This window comes from Phaseolus vulgaris, chromosome 1 (assembly GCF_000499845.2).
Source record: "Phaseolus vulgaris cultivar G19833 chromosome 1, P. vulgaris v2.0, whole genome shotgun sequence".
Classification (NCBI taxonomy): domain Eukaryota; kingdom Viridiplantae; phylum Streptophyta; class Magnoliopsida; order Fabales; family Fabaceae; genus Phaseolus; species Phaseolus vulgaris.
The window spans coordinates 30,518,340-30,540,413 of NC_023759.2; the positions used below are offsets into that span (position 1 = coordinate 30,518,340).

Here is a 22,074-nt window from a genome sequence, read left to right on the forward strand (position 1 = left end):
CAGTTACAAGTGTTTTTGAACAGGTGAACAGCTTAAACACTTGTTACTGGATTCAAAGGGTATCCAGAATTCAACTTCCCACTTCCCCTCTTCCAAAAGAAACACAAAAAAGCAAAGCAAATAAATGAAGCAAAAGAAGTACATCAATCATTATTTCATTGACTACATACACTCTTGTATCAACAGGTTGGTGCCTTTCATATAGTAAATAAAATCCCTAAATTAAGACATACATTTGAAATTGTTCACCTACCTTTACCTAGAATTTTTCTGGAATAACAAGGCATGACATCTACTTCATATTATACATAAAACTTCCAACATGAAAGACTAAGCTCCATTGCTAATGGCTGCCTCCTCCGTCTTCACCCTCCGGTAAAATAGAACATAGGCAGCAGCAGTGTTAACCTCATCCTCACTTATCAGAGTTATGTGGCTGTCATCAAAATTGTACCACCTGTTCTCATCTAAAAGCTGCATTTGAAAAATATGAATCAGGCTGCAACACTTGCTGAAAGGAAGAGTATTCTAGGTGCTGAACCAATGACAAAAAATCAAAGCAACTTCAATGGATTGAAATTTCTGACTTACCTTAATATGTGCAGTGTAATGCCCGCTACCCATACTACCATAATGATTTGTAAGGGCATACAGTTCGTACAGTTGTCGGCGAGAGTTGTTTTTGTTGGCTATGTAATTAGTTAAATCAAAATCATGGATGGGAAAGTTAACAAAAGTCTCCAGTTTATGCTTCATTGACCTGCTGTATGAAAACCTCTTCAAATGAATTACCAAAACCTCTGGGAGCCTCCACAAATCAAGCTTCTTGCTAGCTTGTCGTCTCTCTTTGCATTTAGGACAGTACCTGTATCAGATTCAGATAAATATAACAATAGCCATTGCGATTAAAGTATTACTTTTATATATGTAAACAGAGAAATGTTTTCAGTAAGAGCTATTTCTGCAGCAGTAACAAACTTTTGCTTGACGTCAGAATTTTGTTGCAATACAAGATCAAGCACGAAAAGCATGTGAACAACTGAAATACAAAGAGACTAGTATGAAAATTCCTTTATTCTAAAGGTTGAAATTGCCATGAAGACATATAACACTAAGAATACAAATAAAGAATGCACACATAGAGCTAAAAGACAGTGTCTCGTTTGGGTGTTCCAATGATTTTATGATTAAAGTTTCGTGCAGATTTTCTTCCGTAGTTTTTTTTTTTGGGTTAAAAAGAGAACCAGATTATAAAGGCAGATTATAGCTCACATATTAAGGAGGAGCTTGCTCAGCTAAAATGCTTTCACAAGGAATGTAACGTCTCAAATATTAGGGTAGAATATAATGATTTTATTGCTAAGAATACATCAAACGTATATACAAGATTGGAAAACTAATTTAGGAAATACAATAACAGAAAATATGTAATCTTTGATTCAAGGATATTTCCGTTATATACTTTAGTTATAATCTGCTAAATATGGAAGTAATAAAGTGTGATTGCTGGCATTCCCACTCAACCTAGTGAGTATGTATTTTTCATTCCCAGCTTTGGACAATCCTCTTAAAGTTGGTGCTATTCAGCCCTTTTATTAGAAGATCTGCAAGGCTTTCTTGTGAGGAGACATGGAATGCAGATTTGACCATTGTCTAATTTCTCTTTGATAAAATGTTGGTCAATTTCAATGTGTTTGATTCTATCATGTGCACCGAATTATCACTATGCTAATAGCAGATTTTTTATTAAAATAAAGTCTCATTGGTTTATCCTACTTTATTTTCTAGTCTTCCAAGCTGATCCTCAGGCATAGTACTTTATATAGATCCCTTGTGCTGCTGCCCTGAACACTATTTCAGCAGTAGATCTTGCTACCAAATCTTGTTTTTTACTCTTCCAAGTTACAAGATTCCCACCTAGTAAAATACAATATCCAATAGTCGATCTCCAATTCACAATTGATACAGGATAGTTAGCATTTGTATATACTTTGAGATTTACATTCTCATTTCGTTTGAACAAAACTCCCTTGCTTAGAGTCTCTTTCAGATATCACCCTAACTGTATTCATTTTAGCAACTTGAGCAAATGTTCCAAGTAATCCACTCCATAAGTTTGAGTGAATCCCTTGGCAACTAACTTTGCCTTGTACCTTTCAATGGACCCATAAGCCTTGTATTTTATAATATATACCCATTTGCATCCTATGGCTTTTTTCCATTTGGTAGAGTAACCAATTCCCAAGTACTACTCTTTTCTAGTGCCTCCATTTCCAGGTCCATGGTCAGTTAATGCCTCAGGTAGGAAGGTAGGTGTTGTGGTAGTGTTTAGGCTTGTAAGGAAGGCTTTTTGAGTAGGTGAGAAGTGTTTAAAGGAAAGGATAGGTAATTGGCTAAAGGGTATCGTGGTTGGTGGTACCTTTTCTAGTCTCTTTCCTAAAGGGCAATTGGAATCTAGGTCCTCATAGGTTGGTCTCAAATTGGATTCAGGTTCTTACGCAGTTGAGAAATCAGAGATTGATTCACTAGAGGTTACAAATATTGCATTAGATTCATGGACATGGACAAAATCTAGAATGGCCTCTATCTTCTTTGTATAAATAAGATTTTCCCAAATCTTACATCATCCCCATCTTTAGTGGATTTAGTGGGTTCAGTGGGTTGAACCTCTTTCTCAGAATTTGTTTCCCTTTCAATCCTTGTTTTTTTGTCAAAAGTCTTAAATCAAGAGGTGGTAGGGAAGAATCATTTTCCTTTTTTATAGTCTTTCGTTGAAGATGATCCAAGTGAAAGTAACTTTGTTACTCAAAAAAAAAGTGACTTCTGTAAACACAGAATTCTTTGGTTGGTAAGTGATAGCATTTATATCCTTTGTGTGGATGAATATCCTACAAAGACACATTTTAAAGCTCTAGAAGTTTTCCACTAGCACCACTATGGACATGCACAAATTGTTGCATAATCAGGAGAATTATGCTGTAATGAAGTGCAGATTCCATTCTATATTTATTAGGACAGATTTGTTAGTGATTTTATTTTATTTCATTTGTACAGCTTTAAACACTCATTTTGTATGGCTTTCATTACCTATTATTTCTTTACTTAATTAGATTGTAAAACAGTCTATAAATAGAGACTATAAATAGAGACTGTAATCACATTTATCAAATACATCAGAAATACATTTCATCTATTTTTTTTCAACTCAAATGATACACACCAAAATATTCTTGAAACAAGTTTATTTAATGCAGTCACATTTGGATAGAAAGAAGACATAATTTCCACAGGACTTTTTTTAGGCTAGAAGATAACATGTGGCATAAGAGCAACCTCCCTCCAAAAAGATTTAGGAACCTTACATAGAAAAAGAAGACCCTGAGTTTGGTCAAATAAGTGCCCATTTTTCCTTTCAGCAATTCCATTTTGTTGGGGTGTTTTGACACAAAATGATTCATGAATAATACGGTTAGATATTTTTTATTTTTTATTTTTTTTTGTAACTGTAGTTTTTATTTGTTTTTTCTGTTTCAATTGTTGAATAAATCTTTCAAAGTAGCTGTTCCTAAACTTTAGGCAAATACTTTAGGCAAAAACATTTAAGAGTCAGTTACTACAAGTATTATAAATATAATTGCTAGCAAAGATAATGGTTATCTTGCTTTGTTTTGTTTCACTTAATATATTTTTCTATTTCAGTATTTTATTTCTTTTATTTTGCTGTCTACCTTTTATTCCTCAACACCAACAATTGGTATCAGAGCTTTCTTCTTAAGGATCTGTGAGGACACTAGAGTGCATCAATGGAAAGCGAGTCAAATTTTTCAGCAATGGCACCACCAGTCTTCGATGGAAAAAACTATCCGATGTGGGCAATTCGTATGGACACCTACCTAGAAGCATTGGATCTATGGCAAGCTATAGAAGAGGACTATGAAATTCAGTCCCTTCCAACAAACCCTACTGTGGCCCAAATGAAATCACAAAAGGAGTAGAAGACGAAAAAATCAAAGGCAAACGCATGCCTATTTGCAAGAGTATCTCCCACCATATTCACACACATTATGTCTCTCAAATCAGCCAAAGCCATATGAGACTATCTCAAAACAGAGTATGAAGGCGATGACCGAATTAAAAGTATGCAAGTGTTGAACCTCATTAGAGATTTCGAGTTGCAGAAGATAAAGGAGACAAAATCCATCTACGAATATTCTAAAAGGCTTCCGAACATTGCAAATAGAGAAAGATTGCTTGGGTTTGATTTTAAAGACTCCCGTATTGTTGAAAAAATGTTGTCACTGTTCCTGAAAAGATTTGAGGCTACCATAACTACCTTGGAAAACATCAAGGATTTGTCCAAAATAACCTTGGCAGAGTTATTCAGCATAAGAGCAAAGAAGGTCTATGAGGGAATCAGTTACTGTTGAGGAAGCTTTACCAGCCAAACATGAAGGTGGTTGGAGAAACAAAGGCAGCAAGAACAAGCATAACCAGCAAGAAAATGGAGAAGTTGTTACATAAAATAACAAGAGCCAAAGAGAAAGTTCCAAAAAGAAATTATCCTCCTTGTAAGCATTGCAACAAGTTGGGTCATCCACCGTTTAAGTGTTGGAGAAGACTTGATGCTAAGTGCAGCAAGTGCAATCAACTTAGGCATGAAGCAATCATTTGTAGAAACCAAAGTGAGCAACAAGATGTAGATGCTCAAATTGCAAATGAGGAGGATGAACTTTTCGATGCAACTTGTTTCTCCAACAATATTTCAAGTGCATCTTGGCTAATTGATAGTGGATGCACAAATCATGACTTATGACAAAGAACCTTTCAAAGAGTTGAAGCCTTCAAAAATTTCAAGGGTCAAGATAGGCCATGGGGTCACATTCTAGTAAAAGGAATAGGAACCATTGTTGTAGCAACACATTCAGGTACTAAAATCATTATTGATGTGTTATATGTACCTAACATAAACCAAAATTTATTGAGTGTTGGTCAGTTGCTACAAAAAAGATTCAAGGTGTTTCTTGAAGATAACCACTGTTTGATGAAGGTAAAAGTTTCTCATTAGATCCATTTTAGGAGGAGAAGACAGTATTTTCAACAAAGAAAAATACTACTGAGTTACGGCACAATGGACTTGGTCAAGGGTTTCTCAAGATGCAAAAATCTGAAATGGAAGATGTTCCACCAATTATCAATGACCCAAAGTGGAAAAAGGCAATGGAGGAGGAGTTGTATATGATTGAGAAGAACAAAACTTGGGAGCTTGTTGGCATACCTCGAGATAGAAAGGTACATCAAATGGATGTCAAGTCAACATTCCTAAATGGATTTCTTGAAGAGAAAATTTATAAAGGTTTCATTATGGAAGGAAAAGAAGACAAAGTTTATAGGCTGTCTAAAGCTCTTTACGACTTAAAACAGGCTCCCAAATCAAGGTATAGTCGAATAGATGATTATCTTCTCAGTTTAGGCTTTGACAAAAGTCTTTCAGAATCTACACTTCGTCAAATCCAAAGTTGTTGAATGGAGATTAAGCAATGCGAGGATGAGATTTTTATTTCTTAAAAAAATAAAAATAAATAAAAATAAAAATATACATATATATAAGCAAGTGAGATAAGAAATATGGAGTTTTTGTTCTTGTTTATTGCAAAACTGAAAACCAGGTTGCAGATTTGTTTACCAAGCCACTTCCAGCTAGCATGTTTGAGTTCTTAAGACATTAGATTGGAGTTTGCAGTTCAAAAATCAAGGAGGAGTGTTAGATATTTTGTTTTTTGTAACTATAGTTTTTATTTGTTTTTTCTGTTTCAATGGTTGAATAAATCTTTCTAAATAACTGTTCCTAAACTTTAGGCCAAAGCATTTAAGAGTCAGTTCCGGTAAGCATTATAAATGTAATTGTTAGCAAAAATAATGGTTATCTTGCTCTGTTTTGTTTCACTTAATATATTTTTCTATTTTACAGTATTTTATTCCTTTTATTTTGATGTCTACCTTTTATTCCTCAACACCAGCAGATACCTTCCTTACTACAAAAGAAATTAAGCCCATGATTAAAATAAGCTTTGACATTATTAGATCTAATAATCTAAATGTTAACACCGAACTGATTTTTTATCATTGGGAAAAAACATTGAACAACAGAGTTGACTTTGAATTTTTGTTTTAGAAGGAACATCCATGTAAACCTAGTATAATCACATATGAAGATAATGAACCAATGCGCAAAAGATACATTTGGGATGTTTGAGGGACCCCGCACATCATATGAATAGAAGGGAGAAGTGTTCATTTTATTACTAACTGCAAAAGGAATCTTTCCACACATACCTAAATATGCTAAAGAATAAGTACATGTTGGTTTATCCAATTTGTTGAGGAATAATCTCATTTTCTCTATTTCATCTTAATTGAGTTCAATTAGATCTTATTTGTTTTCTTCCTTAGTTTCATCATCAATGTGTTTCTATCCTCCCTTTCTTATGTTGTCTCCTTTCTTTCCCCACTCCTTGTCAAAGTTCTAGTGAGCCCAATCTAGGCTAGGTGGCTTTCCATGCCTTACAACATTTTTCATGAGTGATGAGGTTTGTTGCAATATGTACATTGCACTCCTTCACCTTTGTTCTCCATATTGGTTATTCCCCCCTTTTCTAGTTTACCATCTTGGTCGAGGCCCCTCTAGCTATCATAGCTAAGTTTTCCACAAATCGAGTTTCTAGCATTTATTCCCCTTCTACTTTCTTCAATTCTGACCATAGCCACTGCTTCACTAATTCTTGGAAATTTTTCTTTTACGAGAATCTGAAGTCTCACTTGATCAAAATTAGACTTAAATCCCACCAAAAATTCTTTGGAAAATTCTATCCTGCTTAACATATTCTTTGAGCATTGTTGAATCTACTGAGCATTTGGAAATTATGACCTTGTAATGGTCTAACTCCTCCACAATGATTTCAATTGATTGGCATACTCTGTAACAGTCTTGTTTCCTTGTTTTGCAGCCATAGTCTTCACCTTCACCTAATATATTTAGGCAACATCTTTAGCTTTAGAGTACCTCTACTCTATAGCTTTCTAGATCTATTTTGCAAAATTAAGAAACATACAACTGTCACCTATCTCTAGGATCATTGAGTTCGATAGCCACACCATGATCATAGAATCCTCTTCTTCCCATTTTGCAAATTTGGCATCTTCCTTGTGAGGGGCATCATCATTCATGTGGTCAACTTTCCTTTTACCTTTTAAAGTAGTACAAACAAGCTAAGACCATTTCAAGTAATTTTTACCATTCAATCTGTATACAGTGTTAAGATTCTAAAGCTCTCCATGAGTTTGGGATTTATTATCCCTGATTTCAGTTGTTTGGAGAACTGAATCCACCATGGCTGCAGAAAGGCTAAGTGCAAGGAATGACAATCGCAACAGCAATTAAGGCTACCTCTAAAGAGATGATCGACAACAATGAAGGTTGTGGTCTAGGGTTTTAGATCTAATAGACAACAATAAAGGTTGTAGTCTAGGGTTTTAGATCTAAAGCTCTCCATGAGTTTGGGATTTAATATCCCCTATTTCAGTTGTTTAGTGAACTGAATCCACCATGGCTGCAGCAAGGCTAAGTGCAAGGAATAACAACATAAATCAGAACAACAATTAAACCTACCTCTAAAGAGATGATCGACAACAATGAAGGTTGTCGTCTAGGGTTTTAGATGCGCAGTCAGAGGCTGCTCTCAGGATTTGAATGCTCTAATATCTCAAAATATTAGGATAGAATAGAATGATTTTATTGCTAAGAATACATCACACATATATACTAGATTGGAAGACTAATTTGGGAAATACAATAACAACAATTATGTAATCAGATCCCTATGATTCAGGGATATTTTTGTTATATACTTCAATAATAATCTGCTAAGTATGGAAGTAATAAAGTGTGATTGCTAACACAATGTAAAAAAAGAGAGAAACAGAGCTTTGATAACCCATAGTTACAGCCTCGTTTCATCCATAAATGTTGAAGTCCTTGGGCTTCTCAGATGTGGACAAAGGTTTTGAGCATACTTAAATATTTATTCATGTTTGCTTTCTAGTTAAATTGTCTTTGGAAATTAGAAATTTTTGAGGCTGAGTTATTTCAATAAGCATTTTTTAGCAAAATTATGGGTTGTTTTGCTATTAAATTTTACAATTTAAAGCTTAGAGAAGACCAAAGAGAACATCAACTCACATGGTGATCATTACTTCTTATCATTGATTCCCCTCTCAAAACTAGGAATGGTTATGTCTTTGCATTTACTTTTTAATTGCCTTGTCATTTGTTCTTTAGAATTTTCACTTTCAAATTTATTCTTGCATTAAGTTATGGTAGTAATTGGTCGGCAGTTGACACAACACTTAGCGTGTTGTTTGCCATGCATACTTAAGTCTTAACAAGCATATATTCAAAAACCATCAAAAAAATCAGACAATCTATAAATCAGGATGCAGAAAATTCCATTTGGACAAAATATTGTATTTGCATAAAGCACTTAATGAAGTTCAAAGTCCAATTCCAAAATAAATGTAACACAATTTCAGATCTAAAGCCATAATAACTTAAAAATATTAGAAGCTAACCCACACATAGCTCAATGAAAACACCTAGATCAGAATTCCTCAAAGATAATCTAGGTTAACTGCTCCGCGGGGTGACCATATAAAGGACAGTGGCACCTCATGCTAGAAAATTCAATGTCATTGATCATAAATATTTGCATTTACTCTTAATCCAATACAAATAACCCTTCAAATAAGAAGCATGTTACTAGTCAAAACCAATTGTTTCTCTTAGAAAGTAGATTATAAGTGTAACACACTCACTTATATATTATAATTTGATTATAACTTTAGTCAATATACGATCTCCAACACATCCCCTCATGCCAAGGACTGAACATCTCAAGCGTGAAAATAGAGAAGGCCCAATATCAAGTGGCACAATAGGAGCAACAAACTTTAATAGGATAGGCTTTCATAAACTTTGATATCATTTTAGAAAGTAAATTTTAAGCGTAATTCAACCACACAAAATTGACTTGTAAGATAAGGTTTGCACCTACAAATAATTCCGTCATATCTCTAGTCTATGTAGGATCTCAAACAGTTTCATTCTCTTCAGTTAGATTCTTTTATTGTACAAAGTAGTCATCCTTTTAGGAAACAGGTTATTAACAGATCTAGCAGACAACTATTAATTATATTCCATTTCAATGCTTGCTAGACAAGATTAAGAAAGATATGAAGAAAGAATAAAATGAGCTGCATGATGAACTAACCACATATCTTCAGGCACCAGAGGTTCTTCGCGCAGAAAAGCTTCCAAGCAGGTGTACAAGGAGAGAGGTTCAGTACGAGCTTTCTTGGTTACAGGCCCATATTTTAAAACTTCAGGCAAACTCTCAATTGGATGAGTATCATACTTCTCCAGAAGCTTCTGAGACCAATCAATATACACTAAAACTTTTGGGGATGACTGAGGCAGTTTAACCACTTTCTCCTCGCCCATTGAAAGATCAATGCAAGCATTGTTATCACCTACCAAGAGAAGAGGTAACGTTGGCATTGATGGTGCCTTTGAATTGGTAAATTCTTTATTTAATGAATTTGACACCATGTTGCCAGCATATGCATCATCATTAGTAAGACTGCATTCATCAGGTGCTGCTTTTGGGATGCTTGCTTCAGAAGTAGTAGCTTGTTCTACATTACCACCTCTCCTTAGCAGAGGGGAAAGAATACGATTAACTATTACTTGTATATCACCTCTTGTGACTGTATCATCACATGAAATCAAAGAAACAATAGGTGTTCCGTATGGTTTCCATCCTGATATGACGTGTGAGTCACTACTCCTAAGAAAATTACAAGCAATGTCAGAAAGCAGAGTAACAAACAACGTAGAAAATTGTGCCCAATTTGATGTTTTAAGGCCCACATGGCATATGATACCATGGCCAAGCAACTGCTACTTAAATATTAATGGATCCACACCAAATAGATAAGATCAAATCGAATCAGCACTGCCTAATAGTCAAAATACCGCATTGTGATTATTAACCATGACACTGTGTTCCCAAATCCCAAAAATAGTAAAAGATAAGTTATAAGGAGACAAAAATAAGCATCATTACAGGTACTAATATGACAAAGCAAATTCAATTCTTTGGCAAATATAACAACTGTAAGCATATCATGTAAATTTAAAAATCACATACTGCTCTCTTCGGCGATGTATCAACTGGAGATACTTTGTGTTCTTGTCTATCTTTGGAATTTTGTAAGCAGCAAGGCGCTCATCATCTTTAATAGTAGACAAATGAACAGGATCTTCCAAATATCTATGGATCAAATGGCTTCGTATCTGTTAATAGCACATCAATATCACACACTCAATTAGAATAAAATATATGCAATAATTCCAATAAATATATTTAACTTCTATTCTAGTATGGTGCCTACCTCCACAAGCAATAGCCTCTCATTGTGCTTCAATGAGCAGGCATTGCTAAGTGCCTGGACGAGATCTTTGATTCGGCCCTGCTTAGGGACAGTTACTGTACAAGGAGATGGAAGGGCAGCCCCATCACAAGAAAAGACTGTCACTGTCATGGTTCTACTGGCAGTGGAGGATTGGAGTGGCAGGGAAAGGTACATGAATGGATCAAATGTGACAGAGACTTTATTGCAAACTGGACAAACCAAAGTTGACTTGTATTGTCCCTGTAAAATGAATTATCAGAAACATATCCAAGTTAGTGAACTTCATCAGGAACGACATAAAATGTAAATGTATATCATGCATAAACAATTACAAAGGGATAATCAGGAAAGTAAAGTTGATATTATGGACAAATATTAGCATCATTGAAAATTTATAGGTACAAGAGAACTTCTCAAAGTTTAGAAGAAAATAATTTTTCTCTTATTCAGTCTCATTACTTACATCTTATATATATATATATATATATATATATATATATATATATATATATACATACATTAATTGGATAAATTTGGAAACAGTACAGCCTATTCTAAGAAACAAATCCCTGTGATTGTGGGATTGATATGCTAGTAATAAAAACAAGATACAACCAATATATAGAATTAAAAAACAATAGCAATCAAATCTGAAACTTTCTAAAATATATTGACACTCCCCCTCATGTTGGTGAATAAGTGGTCTCCATTCCCAACTTGAATATAATTCTTTCAAAAGTTACTTCTGTTCAGCACCATGGTAAGTATGTCTGCAAGCTGTCCTTGAGTAGACACATGGAGTGCAAATCATGTCATTGTCAAGCTTTTCTTTGATAAAATCTGTCAACTTGAATATGTTTTGTTATATCATGTTGCACTGGGTTGAGTTATGTTGATTGCAAATTTATTATCACAATATATCCCTTTCTTGGAACGAGCAACTTCAATTCCCAGAAAATAGTTCAACTTTCCTGGAGTCTTGATTTTAAATTCTTCGGCAAGACATTGACTCAACCTTCATTGCTCCTTTTCATCATTTACAGCAACAATAATATCAATCACATAGGCCAATAGAACCGTTACTCTCCCTGAATCAGAATTCTTGATAAACAAAGTGTGATCCCCTTGACTTTGTTTGTATTTAAGGCTCATCATGACTTTGGTGAACCTCCCAAACCATGCTCTAGGCGACTGTTTAAACCATATAGTGTTTTTCTTAGCTTGCAAAATGTGTTGACCTTGGTCTATTCTATATACCCAGGTGGTACTTTCATGTATATATATCTTCTTTAAGATCTCCATGCCAAAATGCATTTTTCACATCAAATTGATGCAAGTTCCAATCATGGTTTGCTGCCAAAGACAAAAATTACTCTAACCGTGTTCATTTTTGCAACTGGTGCAAAGGTCTCCAAGTAATCCACTCCATAAGTTTGAAAGAATCTTTTAGGCACCAGCCTGGCCTTATACCTCTCAATAGTCCCATCAGCCTTGTATTTGACTGTGTAAACCCACTTGCACCCAACAGGTGTTTTTCCAGGTGGTAGGGTTGACTAGTTTCCAAGTATTGTCCTTCTCCAATGCCTCCATTTCCAAATTCATGGCTTGTTTCCATTTTTTGACAATTAATGCCTCATACAGAAAATGGTATGGTTGTGGTATTTAGGCTTGTGAGAAAGGTTCTATGGGTAGGTGAGAATTTTTCAAAGGATAGATAATTTGCTAAAGATTAAGGTGGTTTAGTGGCTCTAGTTCCTTTTCTAAGAGAAATTGGGAGATCTATATTCTAGTCTACCAATCAATAGGTTCTAAAGAAAGGAGTTCATTACTAGTAAGATCATCACAATTAGTAGAATTAAGATTTATAGGGTCAAGACACATTTACCTCACGTAATGAATAGGGTTGAACTCTTGAACACGAGTAGATCCTGGAATGACCTTTCATCTTCTGGTATACACCAGATTTTTCTCAAACTTTGTTCCATCACATGGTTTAATATGTGGTCCTACATATTCAGAATTTTGACCTGAAGATTTAGGATTTTGATCCACCTCTACTCTCTCCCTCTCTGCTTCAGTTTCAATGGGATTGCTCTTGTGAACCTTATTTTTTGATCCAAAAAAATAGATTTGGGAATATAAAAGGCTCATCATCTTCCTCTATTAAACTCTCCCCTGAAGATGAAGATGATTAAAATAGCTAACTTGCTCATTGAAGGTTGTATCTCTTGACAATTTTTTGGAAGGAGGATGAAAACATTTATACCCTTTTGTGTAAAAGAATGAGATTGTAAGAGAGGGAAGTTCATTTGCTCATTGAAGGTTGTATCTCTTGACAATTTTTTTGGAAGGAGGATGAACTCATTTATCTCACCATTACTAAGCCAGGCCTCTCTTTTGCAATTCGAATTGTTAGTCAATTGATATAGGCTCCTCATTTTGATCATTGGAATGTTGTGATATGCATTTTTAGATACGTAAAAAAGGCACATGGACAAGGATTGTCGTATGAAGATAAAGAAAGTACCTAAGTTTATGGATATTATGATGTTGATTGAGCAAGAGGTCCTATGAACAAACACTCTACTAAGGAATATTTTGTATCCATAAGAGGAAATATTATTCCGGGAAAAGTAAGAAACAAAATGTTGTTGCCCAATTTAGTACAAAAGTTGAATATAGGGATATGGCATCAGGTACATGTGAACTTATGGGGATCTAACAACTCCAATTTGTGAATTTCAACAGATGAAGTTCCAATACCAACTTGCAGACATTTTAACTAAGTTTTTGAGAGGACCCAGAATTCAATTTGGTAATCCTGCATTTCTAACCAGTATTTTCACTTCTTACCAAGAAAAAAAGATAAACATTCTTTCAGAATATCTACAACACAAAATCTTTCAAATAGTAAATAATAGTCCCCAACAGATCCTAATTATGCTACTTTAGGATCAAGGCAGTTTATAACTCATTGTAGCAACTAATAAACATTAGAAGCTGAATGAATCAGACATAAGAAAAGGTGAAATGCAAAGGAAAATATTGAGTTTGTGAGGGTATGATTGTATTTAACTTAAAAAGTTAGTTGACAGAATCATGAAAAGTTTCTAAAATGTTGATATGTAGACACTAACGCACCAAATTTTCAGAATACTAAGAAAGATTATCTGAATGGATAGAATATGAGACCTGAAATTATATCTAGAAGTGACAAAGATACAGTTACAAAAAGGGTTGATATAGGATTGAGTGGCATGAGAGGATCCATATGCAGGATTCAGATTAGCTGTAAGCAAATATTCAAGCAGCCAACAATCAGTCTCGGGATACAAGATATTTACCAATTGAATGAAAATCTAATTTAGCAACATGGTGATTGTAACACTGCTTGCATGTGCGGGCAGACACACATGTTGAATTATCTTGATTACAAAGAAACAAAAAAATTCAGTTAAAAATCATATTTAGACAGACTGAATGATTTATATTAATATTTATTACATGGCATTCTATGCAGCATTTCCAGTTAACCATGCAAGTTAAAATCTACTGATTACTCATTTGCGTTACCTGGCATACATCAACAATTATGGAATCATTACGAGAAATATGATTTGCCCAATATTCATCAGCCACTTCTTCATCAGGTCTGCCATCAGCATCTCGAGACTTTATATATGGTTTGTGCTTTACTCGATTCAAGTCTTCATGAAGACCATCCAGAAGAAATGCTAAAAGCTCCTAAAAAATAATAAAATAAACATTACCACAGACTACATCACAGAAATTGGAGGGCAAAATTTCAGTCATCGAGCAAACCTGAGAATCATGTTGATTGTGTCCACTGAACTGAGGCGCAAAGCGAACAAGCTTGGTTTTAAAGGGCCGAGGAGCAATTGGGGTTCGTCCAGGAGCCCATAGCTTTCGAAGCAACTCACCAAATGCTAGGGCTAGTTCACCCTACACAGTGAAAACTTTCTTTTAGACCAATACTTAATAAACATAACACATTACCATAAGGTAGACTAAAAATCATTTCCTAAACAAACCTAGTCATTGAAGGATGGAACAGTCATGCACAAAAAGTTCAATCCTATCGTAGGCATTCAAGCAATATGAAGACAACCCAAAATAATAACTGCATCAACAAAGACCATATTTTCATATATGTTACCATAGACTACAAGTCAAATATTCTTCATTTCAAAATAACATGAAATATAACCCAAAATAATAGCCTCAATGAATAACAGAACAATAGAATAAAAAAAGCATTTTCTTGTCACTTATACAAGTCAAATAGGTGTCTTGTCACATATACAACCCAAGATAATTACTCTCTTCTAAATGGTATCAATGGAGATCATTATTTTCATATATGCTACCATAGACTACAAGTCAAATATCCTTCATTTCAAAATAACATGAAATATAACCCAAAATAATAACTCAAAAAATATTACAGTGGAGCCCCTTATAATCCTAGAGAAAAGCTCTTCAAATATGACATAAATTCTCTCTACCCAACCCTTACCATGTATTTGAATCCAGAATTTCACAATTTCAAGGAAATCAAAATACAATTTGAATTCAAATTGTTTCATTTTTCAAATGTTTGGTTTAGAAAGAGCAATTTCAATTTATTGCATTTTAATTGTATTGTTTATATAGATTATTTCAATTACCACCAAATACAAAAAAAAATATTTTAACATTAAACAATATTTAATAATTCATAAACATCAATTGGCAATATTTCTCAATCAATTTTGTCTAGATTTATTTTGGACAAAGTTTCTTAAAAAAAATCCAACTAAGGTTTATCTTAATTGTCATTGGTTGAGATTATTTTTATTGATATCAACCCTAATTATTTTGGATGATATCAGAAAAGGTTATTTTTAGAACATCATTTACCGAGTTTATTTTTTGGTCTGCTTTTCGAATAATGTCTATTGAAAACACCCTTGACTAACATTGGTCAAAAGCTTCCTCAGTTGACATTAGAAAAATAACAACTGACTTCGGCTTGAAAAACAACCTTGACAATGCCGGCCAAAAAATAACCAGGATTGATTTCAGCTTAAAAGAAACCCTTGTTGACATCATTTTGAAAAAACAATGGTGAGCTGATGATGCCCCGACCTAGGCTGAGACAACAACATCCACATTGAAGGTGACCACGTCCCTGCTTCAACCAAGTTGAGGATAAAATATGAAAATAAGAGACATAGATGTGAGAGATGAGAGAGTATAAAGAATTTCAAATTCTCACTTTTTATATAGAATTTAAAATTCTATAATTTTAAGTAATCAAATTACTCTTGTAAATTTCTATAATTTCAATATCTTTTAAAAATTCTTTATCCGAACAACATATTCTGTCATGGAGTATTTTAAATTCTCTATTAAAGTGAATTACCCTATAAAAGTTCTTCATCCAAACATACTACTAAAGACTCTTATAGAGAAAATACTTCCTGAGCGTCGCTTTCCATGTCCTCTCCCTATATTTATCTCTTCTCCTCTAACTAAAAGCCACATCAGCAATTGCAACAAATTCAGTTTGCCAATTTTATGGGCTTAGGCCTAAACGCAGGATTCTAACACCAATCCATATGGCCCCCACTCTTCTACATAGATAGGTTGAAATTAAGTATAAATAAGAGAGTGTATACATTATCAACACCTGAAACCCAAAGAACTCTAAAGTGAACAAGCATTTTAAATATAAAATCATTAATGTTCCTTCACCCTAAAGCCAAATATTATATGTATGAATTTTGGCTAAAGGACTAACTCAACCCAACAAAATTAACTTGTAAGGTGAGGGATTCACATGCTTTGACGCTGCACGTAAGACTAGCTATGGGTGAACTAAAGCAACTTTCAAACATTTCTGCCCAAGCCCAAGGCCTCCCAACCTAGAGCATAGCAAATGCAAGTAACCCTACAACAAATCTAATCTAGACTCTAAGACAATCTCAGAATTTGAATTAAGGAGCTGAATAATAGCCCACAAAATTGACTAGTGAAATTAAGATTATCTAAACTTTATAAACTCTATTAAAGTGGAGTCTTTAGTCAATATGGCACTTAACACCACCCTTGAGGTTATAATTAAAGCAATCCCAGTCAAGGATGCAATTAAGGAACCTTTCCAATAATATACATATATATGGTTCTGACCTGAAGTTCATTGAGATAGCATTATTAGAGTCAATCACCACATCTAAAGTATTGTTTTGGAGTTTAATGCCTCCATCAATATTTTGTACTTAAAAATCTCTTGAGTTAAAAGAAGAAAGTTTATATAAGTTACCACCATTGATCTCGACTCTTTAACAATGTGGGATTTGTGGGTGTATTAGAATAAGCCCCCAATGGAGGTCTAAGAACAGGAGTGGCCCCTCCGTTTTGTTGCCCAAGAACACCGTCAACATTCTGACCTCGAGTTCATTAAGAGAGAAAGGTGTATAAAAGTTACCTTTGACCTAAACTCTTAAGCGATGTAGGATTTATGGGTGTATTAGAACAAACAAACACAAACACATATATGCATAACAAATTCTACAAATAACCTTTTACCTCTAAACCAAATTCTTATTCTAAGTATCCCCAATAAAGTTACATAAAGAAGAGGAAACAAGTTCATGCTTACAGCTTTTTAGATGATACTTACAACCATGCCCAATGGATTTTGCCAATTTATCTCTCGATGATAGTCTTCCCTGAAGTATCTAGCAAATTCCGGAGTATGAACAAGGCATTGTATCGCACTATTCATGTAACAGGTATTGCCAAGATTCAGCAACCCAGTTAGACCACCAAATGAACCTCTTGTGGTGACACCACTGGTTCCATGAGGGTTTTCCATGTCTCTAACCGGAGAATTTAGGTTCAGAGATGAAGAAAGGTCTGTGTTGTAGCCTCTAGATGCACCTTTGCTAGCAGATAAGCCACCGGCAATTGATAAGCTCGACTTCGGGGGCTCCACTAGAGCAAAATTCGCTTCTCTCAATCCAGAACCGTTTTCTTGAGCAAAACTTGTGTTGTTTGAATTGTTGATGACCTCAACAAGAATCTGCATGAATGTCTTCAATAGTCAAATGAAAAACAGGAGTGATAAATTGAAATGTTTAAGCATGAGAAAGAGGAACACTCCAATATAAAACTTAGTGAACTCACATCTTGGTCCATTTGTAAATTAGCATCATCGAGAGTTCTGTCCATGTCATTCATCAAAGCATGCTTCCGACGGGAATAGTAATCCCAAATACACACCTATAATAGAGGTAGCTATTTTTCACTACTTGCTGAATATAAAAGAAATAAATTCAAAAAATTAGAATACAAGGAACTATGAAGTTTTTACTTGGTCTGGCTGAAGATCAAATATTTCACAAGCTTTTCTATGAAGCTGTCCAATGGTTTCCTGCTCAAAATATCTCAACTCTTAAGGTAGATATAGCATGTATAACCTGAATTTTACTAGCAAAGGATTGACAAGGATGCTAAAGATATATTTATCAGATATCATGACTCAATACTTTATCACATCATACCTTCTTGCTTATTCTTATAGCAAAACGGTCATTTTTTGGCAACATAAGTAATTGAAGCCGCAAAGGATACACCTCTACTGCCAATTCAGTCTGGGAGAAACCTGAACTAATAACTTTCCTTGCCAATGTAGGTCCACCACCATACCTAGTCAAGAATGGGGGGAAATGTCAGGCACCTCATTAGGCACCTCATTAAAGCGCAGTTAAGGGATTAGTCATTTAGGAGTTTGTGTCAATTTATAAACTTCAAAAACCATGAAATTCAAGAAATTCAAAAAGAGAATCATAAATACAATATGGCACTTATCACATTTTAGAATAACCATACATGACCAATGTGACAAGTAAACAATCTCACCATCTAAATAATTGATCCCAAACTTCTTGGGGAAGTAACACGTAGTCACGGCCTTCTAGAAGAGTATCATGAATCTCAATACCCATACCAGAGTCCTCTGACACAGCATCATCTATCAAATCAGAATTATCAATACCAGCTGGCCTCTTTAACGCACTTGAATTGGCCAAATCATGTTCTGAAAAGGAAGATCCATCATATGAAGTGTTTGATTGGTCTTGGTTCACATATTCAATCCAATATTGCCACCATCTGCATAAAAACTATCAGAAACAACTTCCTTCTAATTCTGTGCAATTACATGTGTGTGGAGGTATTCATTCAAACTAGGCCAGTCAGTCTATAGCCACAAAATGAAGATTAAAGTACAAACTACAAAGCATTTCTGCTTCAAGGTTATTGACACAGATTAAAAGAAAATAAAAAAACTGTCTCTTCGGGTTTCCACCAACAGTCATGAAGAAAGGGACTAAAATTTTTATTTTTATCACACACATCTCTTTGTCCTAAGACGTCTGTTACGTGCAAATCAACTTTGGAACAGCGGCTCAACTTTATTGCTTTTAAATCAGTAGCGCCTTTTCTTAGGAACAAATTGTTTCCAGTTCTAGGGAAACATTGGTATGAAAGGCTCATACATTGAATCAGTTTCTTATCACTTGGAGTATAGGCACTAAGAGTAACGCCAATATTTTGCGGAAGAGTGCAATATTTATCATTCCTGCAGTATGTCATACTCATACACACCAACAACAGAACATCCCCGCCCCAGACACACCTTTAGAAAAGAAAACAAGAAAGTTTAACAACTTACTGAACTGAATAAAAACCTAGTCCTTGAAGTTTAAATTACAACGATAAAATGCAAGTCAAGGCAACAATGCAACCAAGGGATTCGAAGAAGTCTTTGCTGCACAATCCGCAGCAAACAACTTCTGGACCCAACACCCCCTAATTTCACAAGCGTTATAAGATTATTGCAATATTCACTTAAAATCCATCCCGTACCTCCCAAAAATTCCACTCCAATGACTACTATATAGAGAGACATCAGGTCAGAAAATCGAGGGCATGGAAAGAGGAAGATCTAGAAAATTGTGGGCATTACCACTTTGCCAAGAGAAGGAAACGTTGGCATAATCTAAGAAAAAACAGAAAAGGTGTGAACTTTGGATGTGATTTAGGGTACCCAGTTGCAAAAGTGAGGGAAAGAAGAAGGAAGAACCTCTGGGTGATCAAGAAGAAGGTGTCTCCTTCTTTGCTGTTAGCTTGGGCAGCGAGAGCAATGTCTTTGATCATGATCCTCTCCTCGTCCGGACTCAGCTCAGAGACGCTGCTGCCACCCACCGACACCTCCATCATCTTCTTCTCTGAACTCAACCCAATTTCCTCTTTCTCTTCTCTTTCTGGTGTCTCGGATAAGCAGTTTCAGAGCAAAACGACAAAAACAAGAAACAACGGCGGGTCTCTCGCTTATATCCGCATCTAACACCGGTTAGCCGAGGGAGGGCACACCTCGGTCCTATGAAGCTTTACACAATCGCAAATTTGTTTTGGTTAAAGTTGTGAAGATTTTTACCTAGGGCACTTATCCCTCATCCAACTTTTTTTAACCATTTCCCTTTAATAAAACCCACACACCAGTATTTAATACATGCTTTATTTAATCTTTCAAGTATGGTAAAATAATAAATTTTGGAAAATATATTTTAAAATTCTTAAAATTATATATATTCATGAATTTAACAATAAATATATATAATAAAAAATATTTTTAAAATTAAATAATATAAAAAATATTAAAATAATATTATTGAGAGTTGTAATATAATTGAATAAAAAGGTGAGTTATCCACTTATCCTTACCTTAAAATTTAATCAATTTTATCATCAAAACCGTGGTTTATTTCTTAAAAAAAACATTAGGAAACTCTCTTTTATTGCAGCAGATTGAGGAGCCAAATTTTTACCTCTCTTTTCTATTTCGCCGTCAGAATCCCACTGAAATTTGGTTTCAAGTGGCCAAATTCGAGATTTTTTTACTTGCTTTTAGTAAAAGAGGAAAATTGGAAAAAATATAGAAAAAAATAAAAGAAAAAATATTTTTGGTTTAGGGTTGGGATGAAATTAAAAAATTATGTAATAGAAAATATAATTTGCTTTTGTAGATAATTTAAAATATAAAAATAAAAGGAAATTTAAAAGAAAAATGTTCAGGTTTATTATTCTTATTATTATTGCTGGAATTAAATTTAGGAATATTTAAAAATACAATAGAAAGTATAAAATGAATAAAAAAATAAAAAGTGTAATTTTAATATTTATATTGAAGAAAGAAATTATCATGTCTATTTATATAAAGGTCTAGACACTATCTACTACCAGCTTGACAATTGAATCTTTTCCCTCCATTATTATTATGTTTTCTTTCTTTTATTCTTGTGGTGTTCAAATTTCAACTTTCAAGTCGAGAGTGTATCTGTAAAAGGTTCTTCGATATTCAAGTGAGTATTAAGTATTTAATTGTGGTTAATGTAATAAACAAAACGTATTTTATTCTCGTATAACATATTTATTTATAGAGTTTGTAATAGTTATATTATTGATGGGTCGTATTTTATGTATATAACTTGAATGAATTATTTGATTTATCACATATCTTCTTATTTTACTTTAGTGTATTAGTTCTGATCGATCGGATGACCTTCCAGATGTTGTTGGTTCATCAAACCCAACCGATATATTATATACAAAACAAATTCCAAATAATTAATTAAAAATATTTAATTAAAATATATTATTTTGTGATAATGAATAAACAATAATGAAATGGTGAAAACATGTTGCTACTGTAACTTTTGTTTTGTAAAATAATATGAAAATAATTGTGTTGTTATTAAAGTATTTTGTATAATAATTAAATGAAAGATAAAAAAAATTACAAAAACTGATGTTTATTATTATTGTGGAAATGAAATTTTGAAAGGATTTAAAAAATACAATAAAATATATAAACTGAGTTAAAATATAAAGTGAAAACTTTATATGTATATTATATACACACACAAAATTTATATAAATCAAATGTAATAAATAATTAAAAATGTTAAAATTAAATTTTAATTTGTTTGAGTGATGGTCAAAATAAAAAAATAATTTAAGGGTAAATTTTTTTTATTTATGTGATATTATTAAGAATTCAAAGTTTATTATAATGCTTTGTACATGTACAAAATGAAATATAAAAGAAAAATTTTAACTTTTAAAATAATAATAATAATAATAACACTAGCATGTGTTACAAAACGTGTCAACTAACACATGTAAATTCATAAACGCTGAAATAATATGTCACTCCAAATATATTCATGCTCACATGTGTTACATCAAGTGTCGCTCAAAATGCATGCATGTAATTATAAATGCTAACCATATGTTTTTATTTTGAAGATACGAAAACCTTCACAATAATTTTTAGTTTGAAGTTCTCTACCTTTGTTCTTCACTTACAAACTAATGGTGTGTTTGGATAAGGTAGGAGATTTGAGAGAATGAATTTACATTGTGTTTGGATTGAGGGTGGCATTGTAGCCGCAGACGGATGAGGAGTGTCACCCCCGT

General features: G+C 33.8%; 1 protein-coding gene across 1 annotated transcript; it reads right to left on the reverse strand.

Annotated features, from left to right (window-relative positions):
* Positions 1–125: 125 nt before the first annotated feature.
* Positions 126–20,092, reverse strand: LOC137813896 (ubiquitin carboxyl-terminal hydrolase 5). Its single transcript, XM_068616362.1, has 13 exons — positions 19,679–20,092; positions 18,454–18,705; positions 18,096–18,240; positions 17,906–17,965; positions 17,719–17,814; positions 17,213–17,614; positions 14,350–14,490; positions 14,101–14,271; positions 10,507–10,767; positions 10,263–10,408; positions 9,324–9,899; positions 592–865; positions 126–474 (listed from the first exon to the last, which is right to left on the reverse strand). The coding sequence occupies exons 1-13, from the start codon at positions 19,813–19,815 to the stop codon at positions 331–333; spliced, it is 2,805 nt and encodes a 934-aa protein (XP_068472463.1). The 5' UTR covers positions 19,816–20,092; the 3' UTR covers positions 126–330.
* Positions 20,093–22,074: the final 1,982 nt, after the last annotated feature.

Bases quoted from the DNA above. Each gene is read 5' to 3' on its own strand.
- LOC137813896 (XM_068616362.1), bottom strand. From the start codon at position 19,815: ATGATGGAGGTGTCGGTGGGTGGCAGCAGCGTCTCTGAGCTGAGTCCG. The intron at 14,272-14,349 runs GTTTGCTCGATG...ATTATTTTTTAG, and splicing joins ACAATCAACATGATTCTCAG to GAGCTTTTAGCATTTCTTCT. The intron at 10,768-14,100 runs GTAACGCAAATG...TTCATTTTACAG, and splicing joins TAATTGTTGATGTATGCCAG to GGACAATACAAGTCAACTTT.